Source organism: Mauremys reevesii, linkage group 3 (assembly GCF_016161935.1).
Source record: "Mauremys reevesii isolate NIE-2019 linkage group 3, ASM1616193v1, whole genome shotgun sequence".
NCBI classification, from domain to species: Eukaryota; Metazoa; Chordata; order Testudines; family Geoemydidae; genus Mauremys; species Mauremys reevesii.
Genome location: NC_052625.1, coordinates 155,043,744 through 155,067,913, shown reverse-complemented (window position 1 = coordinate 155,067,913; position 24,170 = coordinate 155,043,744). Strand labels below are relative to the sequence as shown.

At 42.7% G+C, this 24,170-nt stretch overlaps 1 protein-coding gene across 1 annotated transcript in view; it reads left to right on the top strand.

Moving 5' to 3' along the window:
• COL19A1 (collagen type XIX alpha 1 chain) overlaps positions 1–24,170 on the top strand; it is a 332,172-nt gene that overhangs the window by 99,340 nt on the left and 208,662 nt on the right. The window contains exon 12 of the mRNA XM_039532738.1: positions 10,154–10,198. Coding sequence (XP_039388672.1) covers positions 10,154–10,198 — 45 coding nt within the window. The remainder of the gene's footprint in view (positions 1–10,153; positions 10,199–24,170) is intronic.

The window sequence follows — 24,170 nt, the reverse complement described above, 5'->3', positions numbered from 1 at the left end:
TGGCACTTAAGAAGCTGTCGAAGTTGCTTGACACTTCCCACTTTGAGGGCTTGTCTACACTACCGCCTGGGGTCAGTCTAAGATACACTATTCACATAGCTGAAGTTGTGTAGCTGAAGTCGACATACTTAGATCTACTTACCGTGGTGTCTTCACTGCGGTAAGTTGATAGCTGATGTTCTCCCATCGACTCTGCTTGCGCTTCTCATTCTGGTGGAGTACTGGAGTCAACGGAAGAGTGCTCAGCGGTCAATTTATTGCATCTTTACTAGAGGCAATAAATCAACTCCCGCTGGATCGATCGCTGCCACCAATCTGGCAGGTAGTATAGACAAGCCTTCTGACTTTGCTTTTCAGTTGCTTTTAACTTTGCCAAACTCTAAGCATTTGAGCTGAAATTTTCATCCCCGTCTGCTTAGGCTGAAAGCTTTTGGAAAACTTCAGCCAAAATGGTTCAGCAGTTTCCAAAAACAAAGCTAGGGGAAAACATTGTTTTACCCATGTTAAAAAAAATTCTGGTGACCTTTTCTTTAAAAAGTTAAAGCGCCCCCATATCTTGTAGCAGAGACTTGAAATTTGGCAAGAGGGTGACCATGTCTGCCTAAATTTGACCAAGTTATAAGCTTTTGAAAAATCACTGTGTGCACACACTCAGTACATACTACTTCAGTTCTTAACAGCTAGAAACATGGATGATTCCATCCTCACTGAGCATGCTCAGGCCTCTTAAAGCTCCTGGTATTGATCAGGCTGTGCATGTGTTACCCCCATGGCATTACTGCACGAGCTCCATCCCCCTCATGGTTCCTTCGTGTTACAAAGCAACTGAGCATGCGATTGTATATGCCTATGCAATCTTAATTTGGGCCCTTTGTTTGTATATATTATACTATCCTTAATTTAGAAGTTGAAAGGTGTGTCATGAATGAGGCAGGAGACTGCAGGAACAGAAAGGCTAGTCTCAGGGTAATATTCAATTGCCTTAGAGCAGGGGTGGGCAAACTTTTTGGGTTGAGGGCCAAATCTGGGAGGGCAAATTGTATGCAGGGCCTGGGCAGGGGGTTGGGGTGCGGGAGGGAGTGTGGTGTATGGGAGGGGGTGCGGTGTGCAGGAAGGGGCTCAGGGCAAGGGATTGGAGCAGAGGAGGGGTGCGGGGTGTATGAGAGGGCTCAGGGAAGGGGTTGGGGTGCAGGAGGGGTGCAGAGTGCAGGAGGGGGCTCAGGGCAGGGGTTCAGGAAGGGTGCGGACTATGGAAGGGGGCTCAGGGCAGAGGGTTGGGGTGCAGCAGGGGGCTCAGGGCAGGGGGTAGGAGTGCAGGATGTATGAGGGGGCTCAGGGCAGGGAGTTGGGGTGCGAGGTGCAGGCAGGGGGCTTAGGGTAGGGAGTTGGGGGGCAGGGTGCAGGAGGGGTTTGGGCACCAGCCCAGTGCAGCTTACCTAAAGCGGCTCCAGGGTGGCAGCTGCATGCACCGGGGCCAGGGCAGGCTCCCTGCATGCCTGCCCTGGCCCCACGCTGTGCCGCTCCAGGAAGAGCTGTGGCCCCTGGGGGAGGGGAGCCAGAGGGCTCTGCGTGCGCTGCCCTTGCCGCACCTCCAGGTACCCTTTCCCCGGCCAATGGGACCTGTGGGGGGGGGTGCCTGGAGGCAAGTGCAACGCTTGGAGCCCTCTGCCCCTCTGCCTGGGGGCTCCAGTGCTGGACGCTTCTGAGAGTGGCGTGGGGCCCGCAGCACCACAGGGGCAATTCCGTGGGCCAGACTGAAAGCCCTGAGGGACTGGATCTGGCCCGCAGGCTGTAGTTTGCCCACCCCTGCCTTGGAGTATTGGATTCTGTACTTGCCTCTGCCAAAGAGTTCCTATGTGATGCTAGACACCTCATTTAAACTTTCCACAGATGGTCAGTAGTTGTGTGTTCCTCATTGTCTGAGTGCCTGACTTGAGACCCTGGGATAATTCGCAGATTGGCTGAGCACTCAAGGCTTCAACTGAAATTAATGGGAGCTTTGCTTCAAACACATAAAGTACGATATAATGCTAAATACTCTGAAAAATCAGGCTCTAGTTGTCTCACATTGGGCACCCTTACTCTCTCTGCGTCTCAACTGTCCAACTGTAAATTGAGGATAATGCAACCCTGTCATGCCATGGCGGTATTGTGACAATAATAATTTGTGTGTGAAGCACTGTTACGATAGTGATGAATGCTATAGGAAAGCTCACAAGGAAACTAATTCTTCAATGCAGGGTTTGAAAATTGTGCGGCGAATAAGATATAGGGCCACTACTGAATAGTGGTGATAAAATAAAATATTGAATAATTGCTCACTGAGTGGGCACTGTCCTTCCTGTGCATTGAATGAGACAAGACATTTTATCCTGTGGATAAAAATGGTATATAATTATGTAATTAAAGGTCTATGCTACATTAAGGCTAAACTAAGATTTCCTAAGTTCTTGACTTCGCAACCTTAATAATTCTCTTAATGTAGCTTTTTGTGTGCAATATGTATATATTTAGTAGTATGTTTTACTGATAGATATGGTCTAAACCAGTTCAGAAATGGCTTCTTCCAGTCCTGTGGTAGGTGCGCTCCTGTGTAGGCTACCATTTTGGAACATGTGCTTTAGGGGTAAACTAAACTGGTTTGGTTAAACCAGTGCAACTTTTTATGTGGGCTTGTTTATTTCTGTTTATCTTGCACCTGCAATAAGCCTGGCGTAAATGGATATCCTAGTGTGTATGTAGAAAATTGCATTGGCTTTTCTAAAATGATATAAAATCACTCCTTTAGTTATTTCAGTTGAACTCTGTGTGTAGACCAAGCTTTAAAAACTAGAAATAGCAAATTATTCCACTAACATAGCACTATTAAAACTCCCATTGAAAGAACAGGGCTACATATTTAAAGGAGTCTGAGTGTGGAAAGAAAGGAGAGAGTCTTTTAGATATCCTGCAAATGTTCATTTGCATGAACATCTCTAAATCTACTGTTGCTAAGAAAAACACATTGTAGGCAATGAATAATCACAGTGGGGAATAAATGCATGATGAACCCAGAACTGTTATGTGGTTTACTTCCACTTGTCATCTGGTCTTATTGTCTGTCCACACATTTCATGATACTCAGCTTTTTTGCCTTCAAGAAAATTGCTGTTGGTTGCTTTCATGCTTGAGTAAGTTGGGCATAACTTTCCTATCCTATTTATATTTATTTATTCCACTTTTCCCTTACCTGCTGTCTTTGTTTGCTTAACTGTAAGCTCTTGTGGATAGAGATTCTTTTCCAAACGTTTGGAAAACACATAGTGCGCCAGAGATTATATTGGAAATAACTAACTAACGCTAGTAGCATCATAGATGTTTGATAAAATCTAAGAGCTCAGATTCTAGCTGTAGGGAAAATTGAAAATTAGTTCAATTTCTACTGGAAGAGCTGCTCACCTACCCACATTTTATTTGCACAGGTACCTAGTTTGCTTTGGGAACTTATATGATCAATTTGACATCTTGTTTTCACAGTCACAAAAGATTTGCAATCTTACATCTGATGAAGCTAAATGGAGGAAATGCCATTTTTGTAGGAATATATCAAAGATGCATAATGGGACATATATATCAGAATTTATATCGGAGAAACAAAAATGAAGAAACATTTCTAAATTATTTTAAGAAACACCACATACACATTTTCCAGCAGAAAAGCATGGGCTGCTATCGTAGCTGGACTAAGTTCTGCATACTTTATCTTAGGCATACTACTAAAACTGACATATAAGCTGTTGACTTCACCAACCACATCAGCCAAAACAGTAAGAATAATGCAGCCACCACAAACAGCTGCTGGAAAGCCCTGAACTATTTGCTGGTATATGAATCTGTGCATCTCAAAACTTTGAGCTTGATTCCCCGATGTAGCTCATGATGCTGTGTCAACTGAATTATTTGGCAACATACTGTAAATAGGAAGCTTGCATGTTGTAGCCTACTGTTTCACCTACCCTCATTTAAAGTTTAGGCTGCTATATAAGGGAATGGAATTCTTCAAAAGGTGAAGTTAGAAGGGGAGAGAGGATTACAAAATCAAAATGGGGAATTTTTGCAGTAAAGTGAGAGAAATACCATATGCTGCGATTTGGGAGATTTACATTTTCTTGATCTCCAGATCTATAGACTTCATATATGCCATATCAGTGCTTTGGATGTGGATGCTAAGAAAGAAAGATGAAATGAGAACCACCTCCTGCTAGATGGTTTTGGGGGTGTGTGGAGTATGGAATGTGTGTTTGGATTAGGTAGTTTGCCTGTTCCTATACTTGAAGGAATAGAACTTTGATTGCATTTCTCATTAAATAGGGTGTATGTTGTGGCATTGCATCCCATATTCTTCATAGTAATATCATTATGATATGATTATGGCATAACTACGATGTATTTTATGCAAGATAGATCATGTCTAATATCCTTGAAAAGGTTATGATTCTCAGAATATGATTATCATATTTGTATGCAAGTATCATTTTGGTATCTGAAGTTAGGAATATTGTCTATACATCTATTAAAATGTGTTTACACCTGGGAACACCCATTAGGCAGAATGCAGTCAGTCTAGATGGCTGGCTGGCTGGGAAGGGCCATTAGGGAGAATAATAGGTTCTAGAAGAAACTAATCTCCCACTGGGGAGCCTTCCTGAGGACGCTAAAAACAGGAGTTATGTCTACTGTGACCCTACAGGGTCATGTGACCAAGCCACCTGGTACTGGACTCCATCTTGGAATACCAGTGTTTTTCCACTAAAAGGTGTGGGAACTAAGCCTGGAGACAAAGGGTTCCTGCCATATGCAAAAGCTATTTAAAGCAGGGGAGTGACATTGTGGTTCTTCACTGACGCCTCACCCAAGGAAACTCCTGAAAATACCCGAGGAAGAAGGACTGAACTGGGGGAAGGGCTGAACCCAGGCTAGAGGGATTTCTAGCCTGTGAAAGGAGTACCTGGGGTTTTAAGCTGCAAGCAAGTGCAGCTTGCTCTTTAAGAATCTCTGCAGATGGCTTAAATCATCATTTAGGATGAGAATTTGCTACTCGTATCCAATCTCTTTAATGGATCTATATTAAGCTTAGATTGTGGTTTTGTTTATTTGCGAGGTAATCTGCTTTGATCTGTTTGCTATCCCTTATAATCACTTAAAACCTATCTTTTGTAGTTAATAAACTTGGTTTTGTTTTGTATAAAACCAGTGTGTGGAAATCATACTTGGGGCAGAAAGCTGTTGCATGTCTTTCTCCACATTGAGGGAGAGGGCAAATTCTGTGAGCTTAGGCTATACAGTTCTCTGTGCAGTGCAAGACAGTATAATTTTGGGGATCGGGGATGTGCACATGGGAAGCTGGTAAGTGCCCTAGCTGAGTAGTCTTCTGATGCTGGGGCTGGTCAGAAAGCCTGTCTGCATGTTATTACAGCTCGGTGTGTCCCTATCCGTGAGCTGACGAAAGTGTGAGACAGGAACATGTCTGCAGCTAGTCACAGCATTGCAGAGTGAGTGGGAGCCCAGGCTGGTAGGTCAGGTGGCTCAGTGGTACCCCAGTTGCAGGCAGCATCCCAGGGGGGAACCCCTCACAGTGGCGCAGGGTCATATGCACAGCTTGTTACTCCTGAAACACTGGTGGTGATTTTATATGAGTTTTAAGTGTGGTGGCTAGAGCTCAGTCAAAGTGATTACCAGTTTTGTTATTTTCTGTTTGCTTATTTTGGGCAAGGGAAGTATGGACAAAAAACAGGAAAATAAGTGAACCTAACAAGAAGCTGGAGCATGGCAGATTGCAGGCAGAAGAGAGGGAGAAGGAGCACAGAAGACAAATGGAATTAAAACAAATGGAGATTAATGAACAAGAAGCTGCACACCAGAGAACCACACAAGCAGAAGAGGCCAAGCAAAAAGCTGCACACCAGAGAGCCTTGGAATTGCAAGACAAAGAAATGGAGGCCTGGAGGAGAGGGAAAAAGAGAGGAAGCATGAACTGGATTTGATAAAGAAGTGGAACCAGCACCCCCCCCCCCACAGTTCTCCAAAAATTCACAAATGGGAACGATCGTGTCCTGCGTACAACAAGACGGGGGACATTGCTGAATATTTCATCACCTTTGAGAGGCTGTGTGTATTCCATGAGATTCCTGAAGACCAAAAGATGCCCACTTTGGTTGCAAAGTTGTCTGGGAGAGCTCTGGATATATTCAATAAAATTCCAATTGGAGATGCTTCAGAACATGGTACATTCAAAGAAATGGTTTTAAAACCATTTCAGATTGTTTCAGGTGTATAGAGTAAAATTTAGAAGCCTTAAGAGAGGTGCTGGAATGAGAAATTTGATGGATAAGTGGGTAAGGGGAAAAGGTATTACAGGCTTTGAAGAAATGTGATCTTTTTTCTCAGGAACATTTCCTGAATTTATGTGGTGGTGGTGGTGGTGGTGGTGGTGATGATGATGATGATGATGTAAAACGGTGTTTATGGGATAAAAAGGTAAAGGCTGTTGATGAATGTGCTACTCTAGCTGATCAATTTGAACAAACCCAAGTATCTATTAGAAATAAATCACAGGCAGAGGGGTTTAAGTTTGAGGGAAACAGGGTTCTGTTTCCCTCCTGGGGAAAGGGAGGATGGATGGGAGGCTGGATGTTCATCTCCCCAAGTCCATTCCTCTTGTCCTTGCCCCAAGTCCCCTGTTAAAAACAGAAGAGCCCAGAAGGTGCTGCTATTGTAATTCCACTGAGCACCTTAGGAATAAATGCTGCCTGTTCCCACTCAGCACAGGGCAAGCAACTCATGGGAACGCTGCTACCCAGAGCACAGAGGCACCTCTGGCAATTGCCACTTATCATACTGGGTTTGTAAAAGTAGCCTCTGCACAGCCAGGCAGGAAACACATAAAGACTGTCAGAATTAATGGCAAGGAACAACTGGTGCAGACATTTCTGTGGTCAGAAGAGACCTTGTTCAGGAGAAAGATATACTGCCAGGGCAGATGGCAGAGACTTTGTTAGTAGGAGGTCACAAAATCCTTGTGCCATTGGCTAAAGTGCACATAGAAACTGGGGTTTGAAAGCTGAATTAACTGTGGCTGTAGTACGTGGTAACCCCAACACAACTGTTACTTGGCAATGACTTTTTCAATGTCACTCAGGCCGTCAAGGGGTCTGTCAGTAGCAAGGAGCAATATTGTGCTGAAACCCCAGAGGGAAAGGGTGAAGTCTCAGGAACTGCTGTGGGAATGGGAGAGTGTTTCTTTAATTCCTCTGAAGCAGTGGAAGACAGTCTGCTAACAGGGGTGGGTGTGGTTGAGACCAGCTCCTACTGCCAGTGGCTAAAAGCAGCTTTTCCTCAAAGGGGGAGGAAAATGTATTTCCTGTCAGTGAGAAGACTGTCCAGCTTGCTGGCTGCCAGCAGGTTGCAGTTGAGCAAGGGATTGAACTCACTCTAGAATGCATAGGAAGATGTGTCCTAGAGGGAAGCCCAGAGGTTCGGGGTGGAATCCTAGAGACCACTGAGGTGGGTGAGGGTTCCATGAACTCTGCAGCTGGAGGCAAGCCCAATTCAAAGAGGGAGGGCATAGTGCCTACCAGCAAAAGAACTGTTCTGGCTGTTAGCTATGAGCCACAGCTAAACAGGGGATCGATCCCACTCTAGAGAGCACAGAGGTGTGTGTCTGAAAGAGGTGTGCAGTAGTGTGCACCTGAGAAGCTGGTAAGTGCCCTAGTTGTATAGCCTTCTCATGCAGAGGCTGGTCAGAAAGCCAGTCTGCATGTTATGACAGCTGGGTGTATCTCTACCTGTGTGCTGGGGGAAGTGAGAGAACAGGAGTGTGTCTGCAACTTGTCACAGCATTACAGGGTGAGTGGGAGCCCAGGCTAGTGGGTCGGGGGCTCAGTGGGAGCCCATGTGACATTTCACTCCGTGTTCTTCATGAAAATATCCTTATGTTATGAATATGACATAACCAAGATGTACTTTATGCAAGATAGGTCTTGTAAGATATCATTGGAAAATTTACTGAAGGTGATTATCCAGTTTCTATGCCTGTATCATTTCTATATCTGAAGTTAGGAATATTAACTATGCATCTGTTTTTCAACTATGCTACTTTGGGTGACACCACTGGTAACACTTCAGGTACAACAGTGGAAAAGCCAGACAGGGATGATGGCCCATCAGCAAGGACAATGGACTATGAAAAGGCTTGGCCTTCCTGCGGATGCTCAATTATGCCACTGACTCATGGATGCTGTAATACTACAGCAGGGGATTGGCAACCTTCGGCACATGGCTCGCCAGGGTAAACACCTTGGTGGGCTGGGCCGGTTTGTTTACCTGCCGCATCCGCAGGTTCAGCTGATCGTGGCTCCCACTGGCCACGGTTCGCCATCCCAGGCCAATGAGGGCTGCGGTAAGCGGTGTGGGCAGAAGGATGTGCCAGCCGCCGCTTCCCGCCACCCCCATTGGCCTGGAGCGGTGAACTGCAGCCAGTGGGAGCTGCGATCAGCCGAACCTGTGGACATGGCAGGTAAACAAACCAGCTCAGCCCACCAAACCAGCCTGCTCTGGCGGGCTGCGTGCGAAAGGTTGCTGATCCCTGTACTACAGAGTCAGGTGGTCTTGTCACCTGATACTAAACTTAACTGGGACTTCTTGTAACTTTTCACAGGAAGGGAAGGGGAAAGGGTCAAGTTTGGGAACAAAGGATTCCCACCTTATGTAAATCCTATTTAAGGGTGGAGAGGAAGACAAACAGGACTCCTCCTCTACATGGCCAGTCTGCCCAAGAAAAAAAACTGCTAAAGCCACCTGAAGGGAAGGGGGGAGTCCAGATTGAGACAGAAGTCCAGTCTCAAAAGGAATATAACTGGAACTCTGAACCACAGAAACTTTGCAACCTGCCTAAAATAACAGTTAGGGTGAGAATTTACATGTTGTAGCTTGTTTCTTAAGTATATTGAGTTTAGCTTACGTATTTTGTTTTATTTGGTCAGTAATCTTCTTTGTTCTGTCTGTTATCTCTTACATTCTCTGAAAATTCACTTTTTGTAGTTAATAAACTTATTTCTTGTTTATAATATAACCCAGTTTAAGTAATTTCTAATGGGGGGGGGAAGAAGTTGTGCACATCTTCCTCCACATTGAGGGAGGGGGCGAATTTCATAAAACCTTTTGGGTTTAGTGCCCACTCCCTTTAAGGGGTACAGAGTGTTGAGGTCAGCCCCGAAGGCCGAATCTTTCCAGAGTGGATCTCTGTCTTTCTGTGCAGCTGGGTGTGGCCCTGCCTGTGTGCTTGGCTGGAAGAGGCTCGTGAGCCTAACCCAGCAAGGCCAGGTAAAGGGGACCCAGGATGGCAGAATAGGCTGACTCAGTGGCATCCCAGCACATAAGGTAACACCCCAAAGGACCCAAACCCGTCACACCTCAGTTCTAGGCGGCAACCTGGGGGGAAACCGTCACATGTACATTAATATCTGGGTAAATTAAAGGTGTTGGTTTTGTTAGTTTGTATCTTGACTACATTAGAGACCAGAGCTGTTATGTTCAGGTACAGCGCTTGATCTAAGAACTCCATAATTTAAATAGAAGGAAAATGGTAACTGGTCTTTTTTGGTGAAGGATACTCAAATCAGGAATCCACTTCCCTTTGGATCCATCTGAGCTTGGATATAGTGACCTTCAGCATATGCTACAAAGCTCAAATAATTCTGTATGTTTTTCATAGAGAGGTCTTCTTGGTTGAATAAGCTTTGTATACACAGTGATTGAACCGCACCTTGACACCTGGCAAGTCACACTTATAAATTTAAATTAAATAAATAAAACATTGATTTTCAGAATGAAAGGGTTGGTATCTTGGACAGGGATGATTGGACTAACCTCAATGGACTATAATCAGAGTTAGCTGCCAAAACCATAGAAAACCATTCCAGTTTTCCACATAAGTTTCAGATCTTTTGAGGTGCTGACAAGATATTCAGTATCCAAGTTGTGTAGCCTTGTCAAGTCTTATTTTTAACCTGAAATACAACTAAATGCAATAGAAATAGTGTAGATTGTTTATGTATATGACATTTGCTTAAGATTTCCTGTCAATCAGTCTTGTTATTTTTTTTTACCATAACAGGGAGAACGTGGCTTTGAGGGTAATAAAGGAGAAGAAGGTGAAAAGGTAAATCACTTCATTTGTGCAGTTTTTTGTGGTTAAATGTTTTCAACCTATGATACTTGAGATAACTTCTGTCCTCACATAGGGCCTAGTTCTGAAGTCCTTAGCTCTTTCACAGACAAAGCTCTATTTTCTGCTATGGTAGAATAAGAACTTAACAATATGCTTCATATTAATTAGACATAATATATTTTCAGTGTTCCCAGCCTATTGTGTTAGGATGTGTGTATGTAGATAAGCTTTTATATTAACCCTACAGTGTCTAGCATGACAAAAATACTCGGTAAAGCTTCAAGTTACAGGGCGCTAACATGATTGTATTCCTTACTTCCATGGTAACTGGCAGCTTTTTATTTACACAGCATGTCCTACTTGGTGAGAATACAAATAATTAGTTTGGAGATATATTTTAATTACCAATCAATTTGCAAATGTGTAAAATTATGTAATTACTATGGGGGTGTGTGCAAAAATCAACATTTACTATATTATCTCTTATATGTGACGTCTATTGGCGTAAGCTGACTTTTTAATGGAGATCACTGTATGTAGTTACATAACATTTAGCAGGTAACAAATTTTGCTCTTTTATATCCAACTGATACTGAAATCGTTGAGGGACAACCAATGGCAGAATTGACTTTCTGAAGTCTCACCAGTGTAACTGAGGTAAAAATTTAGTCCACTATATCCAAGACTTAAACCCGCCTGCCTTTTTTGAATTCCCATTGCAGAATCCCAGCTTGGGTTTACTTACATATGTGGATTTGATTTACACCCCCCTTGCTCTTCCACTGCAGAATTTGACTCACTGTGTGAGAGAAGTACTGAATGTGTGGTTATATGCTAAATTTTTTCCTATTAATAATATATTTATTACATCAGTCACTCTTAACCAAAGTATACTATCATATTCAAATCCCAACACCAGAAACCCATAATAGAACACAAGTACAATAGCCTGTTCCTCAAAGTGTAGCCCCTTGTAAATTCTCCTGTGGATCTACTTAGACATACAACTGGCACAAAAAACTCCCAAGGAATGTGGATTCCCTGGCAAAGAACCACATGCCCTGCACCAGGAGACAACATGAGCAAAACTTTCAGAAGATAGTTATGTCTCCATCTTAGAGAACCTGTGGTCAGAAACAGTGCAGCAACACCTATGTTAACCCAAGGAACTAAACTCCTTAACGTCCTGTGGAAAGATGGTCCAATGGTTGGAACACTACCCAGGCCACTGAAAACCTGGATGGAAGTCTTGTTCTGTCATGGACATCTTATGTTACCTTGGGCAAGTCACTTAGAGTGGGATCTACAAAAGTTCTTAAGTACCTGACTCCTGTTTTTAGGCACCACTGCTATCCACAAAACTCCTGCTTAGCTGCCATTGAACCCATAGGCGCCTTGCTTAGTGCTTAAGTTTTTGCTGTAAAAGTTCCCTCAGTGCTTATGTTTCTACCTCTGAGCATGTGCACTGCTACCTCACTCTAGAACACCAGGAACCTATCTCCCACTTGAGCCCCAGAGCAGTTCATGAACCAGGAGAAAGATGGTTGTCAGAGGCCACCTAACTCTACAGAAAAGAGCTAGGGAAGTGAAGGGTGGGAAGCTCGAGGCAGACCTCCCTTATAACCTTTAGCCTCGTGGCTAGGGTACTCACCTGGGGACTCCCACCTGCTGTCTGAGGAGAAGGGATTTGAATAGAGATCGGCCATCTCTCAAGTGAGTGCTTTACCCATTGCTTATGGGATATTTTGATGTGGGGCTCCCTCAATCTCTCCTATTTAAGTAGTTCTGCTTTAATTAAATGATTGGATAATTAAATATTATTTGGGTCAGAGAAAAAATTAGCATGACTCTATAGCCTGGTGGTTAGAACACTCACCTGAGATTCCTGTTCAATCTCTTCTCCTCATCAGGCAGAGAGGGGACTTGAAAACTAGGACTCTCCCACATCTCAGGGGAGTACTGTGACCACAAGGTTTAGGGGATATCTTTCTCCTCTCCCTTCCTCCTCCCACCCCCCAGCCATTTTGTGGGGAATGTGCCTATTGGATCTGGCCCTACACATGATTTAGGCAGACAAATGCCTGTCTTTCCCTGATTTGTGAATCACAAGCAGAGATAGGTGCCTCCCTGCAGCCCAGACTTCAGGATCTACCTCTGAAAGAGGAGCAGGGCTTAGTACACACCCTAGTTGTTGTGATTTCCCATTGGCTAACTTAGACAGTTCCCTGTCATGCTGGCTTTGTGGATGACATTCTAAGCTGCCTATCTCACTCCATTCATGGTATAGGGAGTGTAGGTGTCTAACTCAGGCTTTGTGGATTGTAGTGGTGTTCCTGTGTTTTTTTCTAGGCACATGAAAGTTAGGTGTTGTGATGCTCAACATGGCAAAGGCTAAGTCCCTTTTGTGGGTCTAGGCCTTAGTCTCTCTCTGCCTCATTCCCCATCTGCAAAAGGGGGATAATAGTACTTCCCTAACTGACAAGTATGTTTGTGGGAATAAATGCATTGAAGATTGTGTGGTGCTCTGGTACTGTGGTTATGAGGCACATATAAGTACCTAACATTGCCCAATTTAAAATCATGTTGGGGGAAGACCATGGAGGATATAGCTCCTGAACTATGGAAAGTACAAACTACTTATGAGCTATGCTCTTTTTAAGGGCTGGGGTGTAACCAGCTACCATACCTCTTCAAAAGTACCAGTCAATTTTCCCCTGTTAATGCTTTAAAAGAAAATGTGTTATAGATTAGGAAAATTTAGTCACATTTAAAGTTGTTTGTTTAGGAACCGAGAGAGAGAGAGAGAGGGATGTTGTATTATCCAGTAATGGTAATAAATAACAGAAGTTACAATCAACATCTGTAATCATTAAAAATTATTATATGAGATTATTCAATCTCAGTTTTCTGAAATATGATTTGTTGACGTTAGGATTTTTTTCTAACTCTACAGAGAGTTCTCAGTTCTTTGGTTATGTTTCCCATTCTTCTGCTCTGAAGTGCTTGTTGACTTATAAGTATTTCCCTTGCAGCTGTGCCATGATCTCCTTGAGTCTTATGAATAAACTTTGTTTGGACATAGGGACATGATTCCAGCTGCTGCTGCCACTCTTTATTCAGCTTCCCTTTATTTTAAGGTGATCATTTTAAAAACATGCACTCCCTGGTAGTAACAGTTCTTCATTGTGAAAACTGAGTCAACGAGTCTAAATTTGCCACTTTAGACATTAATTAATAAGAACCAGTAGTTGTTCAATTTATTCCCTGTTTAAATGCTGATGGCATGCTTGGCTCTGAAGAAAATGCAGAAGGCATATTTTTTACTTAATGGAAGTTGCGGTATACGTAGATGGTAGTTGGAGAATGTTTGTTTGACTATGGAGAAGTTTTCCAAAGGAAATAAAGGACCCTTACCTTGAGCAATTTAAAACTAGATTGGGCAAAGCACAGAGAGTGAGTGTAGGCAATAATTTATACTGATTGAGGTGGATTAGATTATTTTTTCCACCTTTAATTTCTATTATTCTTCTGAGGGCTACTGACATAGTGCTCTTACTCTGGCTAACAGGGCAAACGGACATTGTCTTCTTCCAGTATCCTAAGCCTCACCTTGCAATTCACCTGAGATCAATCACTGGTGGGCAGAAGATTCCTAAACCTGTGGGGTGTGGTGTTTTTGTATATCTCACATCACTGCTCTGATTGCATTGGATCTGATTTCTAACAGACGCCAAGTGCCAAGTAATCAGAGCAGGTTAAACATCCTGCATTTATCATAGGTCTAGCTACCCAAAAGGTAACATTATGGTTTATGGACCATTGATTTTTACACAATTTGTATTATGTATATGCCATATACAACACAAATAAAGACACAGTCCTTACCCAAAGGAGCTCACAATCTCAATAAAGGACAGCACACACTGTGAGACCAGAGTGTGATGATAACTTAGAGCTTTCTTGCTCATAAACAAATGGGAGTGAATGGTAATAGTATTATATTAATGTAGTTAGCATTTGTGGGCTGAAAAGAATAAATGGGATTTCCAGCGGAATTGAAATGAAGAAAGGTAAGTGGTTAGTACACTGGAAAAGAATTGTCATTTCAGGGCCTCCTGATAGTATAGAAGAAAATATGAAGGTGAGAAGGACAAAAACAATTTGTAACTAGCATATCCTATTTTATTTATTTATTTTTATTTTCTAGAAACTTCTCCCTTAACATATGAGTCCTGCTTTAAGAACAATGAATAGTAAATTATTGAACCTCCATCCTGAATTATTTGTATTTGTAAATAGTAGTGTTTTCTGTATTCTTCTAAAAATTGGACCTTTCTCCCAAATTTATGATCTGTTGAACTTTGACTTTCATAGCAAACTTATTGACTTTCAGGTCTTGAAAATCCAAAAATATCAAGTGGGCAGCAAACACTAAATATCATTTCATTGTTGTGGATAGAAGCAACTATCCAGTTTTTTGGGTTTCATCTCCTGTTGTAACAGTCACGTGTTATTTGGTTATCTCTTTTTATTTACATGACAATGAAAAATGTAAAGAGAAGAGTTTCTTTCCTTCCCAGTGCCTGCCCAAACCTTATGTACTGAACTGGTTCAGTCTTTTCAGAGGCTACATCTGGTGATTTGTGGGGATAAGGGACAAAGTGGCTTTCTAAAACCAAAACTGAGATGTTCTATCATTTAATCATTTTCTTTTCAATGCAAATGAATATTAAACACAGTAAAGCTGAATTAATTTCCCATTATTCCAGTGCTGCTGTTCTGCAGCTTTATAAATGTATTAACACCTGTGACTCATGGTTTATAGTCATGATGTGTAAATGCCATGGTAATACGTGTAATGGCTCACTTACTAGACAACATTAGGTTGAGGGTGTTTTTTATTAAATACTTGTAAGTAGCAAGTAGGTTTGAAATTGCAGTGTTGCTAAATTAAAATAATTGTAATACTGAAAAATTAATTTTACTACTGCAAAAATCACTGTCACATCAGGATTTATCACATGGAATGAAATGTCAATTCAGACAATATGGCGTGTGTTTTATACTGTTTAAAACAGCACCTGTGACTTTTAACAAATATGACACCACTATTCTTTATATTAATGTGTGAGAATTAACTAAATTTTACACTTCTGTTATGCTGACTATGCAAGTCTGTAAAGATGAACATTTAAAACTGACCCAGTCTTCAATCTCTAAATTAATCAGGCATGAACTTGTTGGCCTTGATTCTTTGCTGGTCCAACCTCTGCTTGGGCACAATGAGAGTGGGAGCTGACAGGAAGCCCAATACACTCCCACTATTCTCAGTGGCATGATCCTGCTCAAATTAAAGAGATGGGGTGGAAAGGGGCAGCTTTAATTTACACTTAGTAGAAGATCCATCAGAGATGGATCAAATATAGTAAAGCCTTATTCTGTCATGCTCCTTCTCCTCCTGTTCCCACCCCCTGCTCCCCTTTACACTGTACAGTGGAGCCAAGAGAGAGCTGGCCCAGGAAGATGCAGAGAAGTGCAAATGTCTGGTTATTTTAAATTCACTTTGTGTTGTGTAAATGGTGCAAAGTGAACTTGGCAGGCTGCAGAATCCAGCCTGTGGCATCCACATAAGCTGTGCATCTAGGAGGAATGGACTGATCTCATGTACAAGGATACCTTGTATGGAAGTAAGTTGTTCTCTACTATTCTGCACTGTTTGTTCCCTTCTGTGCAAGCACAGTAATCCAAAGAAAGACACATTTCATGAAACTAGAAGGTCAGAGCTGTCATTTCAATTCCTCTAATACTATTGCTATGGGCACTGTTATCAGTACTGGAGATTGTTGGCTTTATGAGCAGTGCAAGTATTATTCTTTAACATACAGTGAACCTGTCAGCACCACAATGAAGCCGTAGATCAGCCTGTAAACTCACTTTGTTGTCATGCCATTGAGCCAAATAGTGTGCAAAAGTTACATTATCACTTCAGTTTATTTCTTATAGGATTAGTCTAAAGAAGAGTGAGAGAATTTTGTTCTTTCAATATACTTTATTTTAACATCTACTTGATATAATCCTACTTTAAGGCACAAATGAAAAGAAGTTCGGTCTCATTCACCTTGTAAAACCATCATACAAGAAGGCTTTTAAAAAGTTTCAAAATAGTTTTTTTTAATGTTTCAAGGTTCTTAATGTGTAGGATCAAGGTAAGTACTAGGGAACAAATTCTAAACTCGTCTGTGGGAAATTTTTCATAACATCTTTGCAATTTCTGATTTAAAAACTGGGGAAATATTGTGTTCTTGGCCTAGAAATTAATCCTATAATAAAAGATCCTGTACAGATTTTTTTTTTTAAATAATGCACATAAATAGTTCCTATGGTACCTTTTTCACTGACCAAAATTTTAACTAACCACTCCCTTAGCGCCATCCCGAGATTATCTTGCAAACCATGCTCTTTTTCTCAAGCCATAGTTTTATAATGGCTACTTGGCAGTACTCCCTCCTGGCTGGGAAAGGATATGGTGCAATTTGAACTTAATTAGACTGTAACTACATTAAACAGTTTATTTTCTAGTTATTTTTGTAGAATAAACTAAGACCAAAGAGTAAAATGCAAATATCTTCCCCCAAATCTTCCATTTTTATATTTCATAAGTTAACATTTTTTCTAACATATATGAAAATTAGAACTAAAAGAAAAAATAGGGGCAAATCTCCACCCTGTGGAAAGTGTCCTTGCTCTACTGACTTCAATAGAGCTATCACAACTGGACAATCTGAGGATCTGCCCCTCTGTCTTAAAGATGGCTATTTTTCTGTGAGGAAAATCTTCTTCTTACATCAAAAGCTTTAAAAATGAAATATCCCTCACCTTGAATCTTTTCTTCCAGTCAGTATCCTAACTTACAAAAATTCCTTGCTGGAAAGAATTCATTGTGTTTCTTTGGTTAAAAATCCATTTGCCCCAAGTTAGATTCTGTTTTTAATCACTGGGACTTGCAGAAATATGAGAGAGACTGTATACATGAAGAAATAACAAGGTGAATAAACAGAAGATGAATCCTCTTTTTCTGGTTAGGCATTTGACACAATGCAATTCAGTATTTGGTGATTGGCATTCCTCTTCTCTACCAATGTACCCTTTGACTGGCTTTACTGGTCAAACACATGACGTTAAAAACATGGCAGGATGCACTATTAAAATTCATATGGAAACATGAAAGACAAAGTGTGCATTCTAAAGGTCTGCACAGACCTACAATGAGGGGAGGGCTGGCTTTCACTCATATAGTTTATTATGCATCACAATTAAAAGGTGTGATCAGTTGTGTTAACTATAAATCATACACATGCTGGGTAAAACTCAAACAAGGCTGGAGCCCATATATAGCTATTTGTAGCAGTTGTTGGGTTTAAAAGAAATTTGTCACCAAAACATTGGAAAAAAATATTCATCTATTCTAGACTACCTTAGCAGCTTTGGACAATTTTTTTTTTAATTCCTGCTGCAGAGGACTTCTCCCTTAGCGACTTTAATTAATAATCAGGAATTTATCCCCAGGAAATATCAAAGTAACTATTCACTGTAAGAGCTAAGGTTATTCAATTTGTACAGCTGTTCCTGGGTCCTGATTTGAAATCATACCAAGAGACATGTAATAATGTAAATAATATAAAGATCCTGTATTTTCAATATGTAGAAGTCAAACATTTTATTGTCAAATTTGGGTACAAAATAGCTCTATTTGGACCTTTAAGCACAATTGAAGATTTGACCCAGAAGTGATCTGGACCAAAATGTTTTATTTCTAAGATATTTTGATTGAAAAAGAAGTGGGTAGGAAAACAACCAAGATGAAAGGTGGGAGACGGATTTGGACAAAGGAATTGATTTAGCTGAATGGGTCTCTGTATGGGAAAGGGCATATACATCAGTGTTTCTCAAACTTTTGAAAGGTGTGCAATTAGGAAAAAATAGGTTTTCCTAGTTCTAGTTCTTATCTCTTTACTTGGACATAGCAGAATAGCATGTTACAGAAAACTAGATGCCAACATATGAAATGAGTGGCCCTCCAGTTACAGGTAGTAACAGGTAGTTCTGTTCCACTCAGGCGGGAAGATGAAGAGGAAGAAGAAGAGGAAGACCTCGAGAGAGCACACACTCACACCCCCCCCCCCCAGCAGCAGCTTTTTATCACCCCTGAATTACCCTGCTCCTCCCCCCAGCCCAAAAAACAACTGCAGAGAATGACGCCCCTGGAAGGGAGCTCTGAGTGTGTGTTGCAAAAAGCAACAGTGTTTTTTTTTTTTTTTTTTTTAATGATTGATTTGCCTGAGGACTGGGATGCTTGGGCAGGACAGTAGAGTAGTTAGAAAAAAAAGTTTTAACATGTTTATCTTGTTCTGTTATCCTCAGCAAAGTGATATCGTTCAGGGATAACCTGGTTAAAAATCAGGAATTTTAAGGGTAAATCACTGAGACAGTGGCTTACCATGGCGCATGCAAGCTGAATCCTGATGCCTGGACCTGTGTGTGTTGAGATCTGTAACCCCAGAGATGCAAGCAGTCACTTAAGATGAAAAAAAAAAACCTTGTAGAAAATCACATGTGCTATGTAGGTGAATAGTGCTTTTCACTGTGAAAGAGTATAACCCATTGTTCTGTAAAATGTCTCTCTCTATAATTTATATTCCACCACCATTCTGCACTTGCTCAGCCTGTAATTGAACAGATAGTCTGACAAATTGCAATGAAATATACTGTACTCAGTTCAATATATTCCATAGGAGTAAAATATCAGGGTGTGGCCGTGGTCCTGAGTGAGCAGGTCGGGATGGAGAGGAAGAGATATGGAAGGAAGAGCCAACAGAGCAAGGAGCAACACTGAGAACCAACATTGTCTTGGCCACACTGGAGCAATGAGAATGAGCTTGGCCCAATCCACCTAGACCTTGAGGATTACCTGCCGAATGGTCAGAACGGGGACGTAGGCATACAGAAGGGCTGACTTCCAGCTGCAGTGGAAGGTGTTTGAGAGGGAGCCTATGCCGAGATCCCCTGGAGAGCAGAATAGTTGACACTTCCTGTTTTCCCTCCTTGCAAACTGGTCAATCACAGGGATGCCCTGGGTTGTGAAGACAACCTGGAGAACACTTTCCTTCAGTAACCATTCATGGCTTATTGAGAAAACTCTGCAGAGGTGGTCAGCAAGGTGATTTTGCACCCCCCAAAAATGGACTGCTACCGAGTGAGTGATGTCTTCTTCAGTGCAAAATTGCCACAGGTTGATTGACTCCAGCAGAGTAACTTAGAATGTACCCCTCCTCCGAACTTGTTCACACAGTACTTCGCAGTGGAATTGTTAGTGAGTATGTAAAATACTGCATGCATGATGAGGTCTCAGAAGGCATGATATGTATTGTGCATATCCCGAAGTTAATGTTAATATCCCCTTTCGATCGCTGAATCAATAGAATATAGTAATGAAACATTATAGATAGGAACAGGAGTTTAGCATCTACAAGCTAGTTAGATCACATTGTTAAACTTCTAACAAGATAGAAGTAAACGCAAATACACTTGGTATATATTCTTAATTCTCTAACAATACAGGCCTACATTGCCCAGTAACTCCAAGGCCACTGATACCCTTCCCGTATCAGTGACCTTGTACTCAGTGGGAAGCTATTCGGTCGTGGAGATCCTGCTCTTTGTCCTACTCAAAGCCAAAATCATCTGCCAGGTTGCCGGTTGTGGCTTTGAGTCAGCCACAGCCCAGCCATTGGTGGTCTTCCTCCTCACAGAACTGCTTGAGATTGTTGGGGTACATGCTCTCGGGGCAAAGATGCCACTATGGGGTGCAGCAGCAGCAACAATATCTCCCTCCACATTTCTTCATGCAACCTTTTCCTCCCAAACAATGGGACTACCCTAGAAAGAGGGATAGATCTCACAAGAGGAAGCAGTTGGGCTCGGGCTTCAGACAGTCCTCATGCCTTCCCCCAACACAGACCAAGTGCTTGTTTTGACTCCTTTGTCCAGAACATTGGTCCTGTCATTCCTCCATCCCCCTGGGGACAGGCTGGCCCACTTTTACAATGCTTGGGTCTCAATTCCTCAGATAGCTGGGTCAGAGTCACTATCAGATGGGGCTACACAATCCAGTTCCTTGCCATGCCCCATTTTCATCTTCCATCCCCGTCTTTTTCCAGGAACCCCTCTCATTGAGCAGGTCAGCTCTTTGTTGAAGTTGGGAGTGGTGGAGGAGTTTCTGTCGGAACGCCGTTTCCACAGTTTTTACTCCAGGTACTTCCTGATACTGAAATCCAAGGATGGGATGAGACCTGTTCTCAACTTTCATGGCCCCAACAATTTCATCAGGTTCATGAAATTCCACATGGTCGCTTTATTGCTGTCCCCCACCCATGCTGTCTCAGAATGACTGGTGCTCTGCTCTTGACCTTGAGGATACTTACTTTCATGTGGCGACTCTGCCATGTCACAGGAAATTTTTGCATTTTGCAGTAGGAGATTACTTTCAGTATATGATTCTCCTGTTCAGCCTGTTTTATGTCCCCCGAGTCTTCACCAAATACATGGTGGTGGTCATGGCATGTCTGAGGAGGAAGGTGTGATGGGTTGGATCACAGAAACCCCCTTGGGGCTGCCAACTGATGTGCCAAGATTACTTCTGCCTGTTTTCCTGCCCTGGCAGTTTAGGACTTCAGTGTCCTGCCTGGTTTGAGCCAGACCCACTAGCCTGCTGCAAACCCAGACCCAGGGTCTGAACCACGTCCCCTAACAGCTGTAGGCTTAACTGAAAGCAACTTACCAAAGTGTGCCTGTCTTTAACAATCAAATGTCCAACTCGCAGTGAGGTCCAAACCTCAGATAAATCCATTTATCCATTTTAAAGCTTATACAGGGTAAACTCATAAATTGTTCACCCTCTGTAACACTGATAGAGAGATATGCACAGCTGTTTGCCCCCCTCCCCCTAAGGTATTAATACATATTCTGGGTTAATTAATAAGTAAAAATGATTTTATTAAATACAGAAAGTAGGATTTAAGTGGTTCCAAGTAGAAACAGAGAATAAAGTGAATTACCAAGCAAAATAAAATAGATCACGCAAGTCTATATCTAAGAAACTGAATACAGATAAAAAAACCTCACCCAGTAAGCTTCCTTTTACAGACTAGTCTCCTTCTAGTCTGGGTCCAGCAATCACTCACACTTCCTGTAGTTACTGTCTTTTGGTCCAGTTCCTTTTGGGTATCCTTGGGGGTGGAGAAGGAAGACAAAATGGAGGGGTCTCCCAGGGGTTTAAATAGACTTTCTCTGGTGGGTGGAGACCCCCTCCTCACTCCTATGCAAAGTCCAGCTCCAAGATGGAGTTTTGGAGTCACATGGGCAAGCCAGATGTCCATGCATTACTCAGTTTTTACCAGCCAAGCCACATATATAGGAAGGCTCGGATGTGAACTGGAATCTTCAGGTTCTTTGTTGGCTTAAGTGGTTTTTGATTGGGCACTTAATTTGCACTTTTCTCAAGAAAGTGACCAAATGCTCTACTAGGCTAGTTAAAATCAAGCCAGTACATAGCCAATATTCATAACTTCAAATACAAAAATGTTATATGCATACAAATATGACAAATACATTCAGTAGATCATAACCTTTACATAGATATGTTACATGGCATATGTAGCCTAAAACATATTCCAGTTATGTTACATATACATTCATAAGCATATTTCATAAAGCCTTATGGGGGGCACTGTCACAGAAGGGAATCCATATTTTCCCCTATCTCAATGACTGACTGGTTGCTGAAGGCAGCTGCGGAGAGGAGGTTCTCACCCACGTTGATAATGCATTGCATCTACTTGACCATCTGGAACTCCTCTTAAACACTGCAAAGTCAATCTTGGCTCCCACTCAAAAAATTTAGTTGATTTAGACTCCACAAGATTGAGAGCGTTCCTGCCAACCAACCGCTTCCAGGCAATTCAACAGCTCTGCCTCAGTCTGCAATCCCAGCCATCCACAAGTCTGTGTGTCTGGGCCACATGTCCGCTTGCCCTGAGTTGGTTCAGTTCACCAGGTGTGCCTTCACCCCCTCAGATGTGGTTCAGAATGGTTTACTGCCCTGCATTCGTTGGACAGGTTGGTTCACCTTCCTCCACCAGTCCTAGATTCCCCACGCTGGTGGAAGTCCCCACACAATGTGTGCCAAGAGTTCCCTTCACTTGGCTCTCTCCAACCAAGTCAGTAGTTACCGACGCTTCCCTTCTGGGTTGGAGAGATGCAGCTGGACTCACTGAGGTTGAAGAGCCTGCGGTTGGAACAGGAAGCCTCACTACATATCAATGTATTGGAACTTCGGGACATGCACAATACATATCATGCTTTCTGAGACCTCATCAGGCATGCAGTATTTCACATACTCACTAACAATTCCACTGCAAAGTACTGTGTGAACAAGTTCGGAGGAGGGGTACATTCTAAGTTACTCTGCTGGAGGCAATCAACCTGTGGCAATTTTGCACCGAAGAAGACATCACTCACTCGGTAGCCAGGGGCAGCTCTAGGATTTGCGCCGCCCCAGGCAGGGCGGCACGCTGCGGGAGGCGCTCTGGCGGTCGCCGGTCTCTGCAGATGCTCCACCGGAGCCGCGGGACCAGCGGACCCTCCGCAGACGTGCCTGCGGGAGGTCCACCAGAGCCGCCTGCCGCCCTCCCGCAGGACGCTGCCCCAAGCGCGCGCTTGGCACGCTGGGGTCTGGAGCCGGCCCTGTCGGTAGCAGTCCATTTCTGGGGGGGTGCAAAATCACCTTGCTGACCACCTCTGCAGGGTTTTCTCAATAAGTCATGAATGGTTACTGAAGGAAAGTGTTCTCCAGGTTGTCTTCACAACGCAGGGCATCCCTGTGATTGACCAGTTTGCAAGGAGGGAAAACAGGAAGTGTCAACTATTCTGCTCTCCAGGGGATCTTGGCATAGGCTCCCTCTCAAACACCTTCCACTGCAGCTGGAAGTCAGCCCTTCTGTATGCCTATGTCCCCATTCTGATCATTCGGCAGGTAATCCTCAAACTCTAGGTGGATTGGGCCAAGCTCATTCTCATTGCTCCGGTGTGGCCAAGACAATGTTGGTTCTCAGTGTTGCTCCTTGCTCTGTTGGCTCTTCCTTCCATATCTCTTCCTCTCCATCCCGACCTGCTCACTCAGGACCATGGCCACACCCTGATATTTTACTCCTATGGAATATATTGAACTGAGTACAGTATATTTCATTGCAATTTGTCAGACTGAATGGAACAGAACTACCAGTTACAGGTAGTAACAGGAAGTCCACTCATTTCATATTTTGGCATCTAGTTTTCTGTAACATGCTATTCTGCTATGTCCAAGTAAAGAGATAGGAACTAGAACTAGGAAAACCTCATTTTTCTTAATTGCACACTTTTCAAAAGAGAGCATTAGTATATGAATCCAGTAATGTGGAGAAAGTGTGAAAAACAGAAGGTGGGGAGGATGAAAAAAGGAGTTGATAATAGGTAAAGTGAAAAATAAATGCAGAGACACTGTAGTAAAAGGAGCAAGAATGAGGGAGAGAGAAATGACTCAGGAAAAATAGATAAGGTATAGGCCATGCATTTTTGCCAGCCTGGCTCTCAGAGGCTGCGGGAGGTTCTTCTATCCACATTACCTAGCATCAGCTTCCCTTTAGCTAGGAAAACATTTCTGAATGGTGAATTAACTCTTGGGGCAAAAGCATGGGTTTAAAATTCAGGAAGAAAGGCTAATGAACTCTAATTAGGTTTGAGGAAACCATCAAATAGTTTGCAAGGTTCTCAAACCTCTAATTCCACCTTCCTAATGCAAGCCATGGCCCTGGTCCTGCATCATGATGTGCTAATGCAGACCCCGGAGCACTTGTAGAGATCTGTTGTC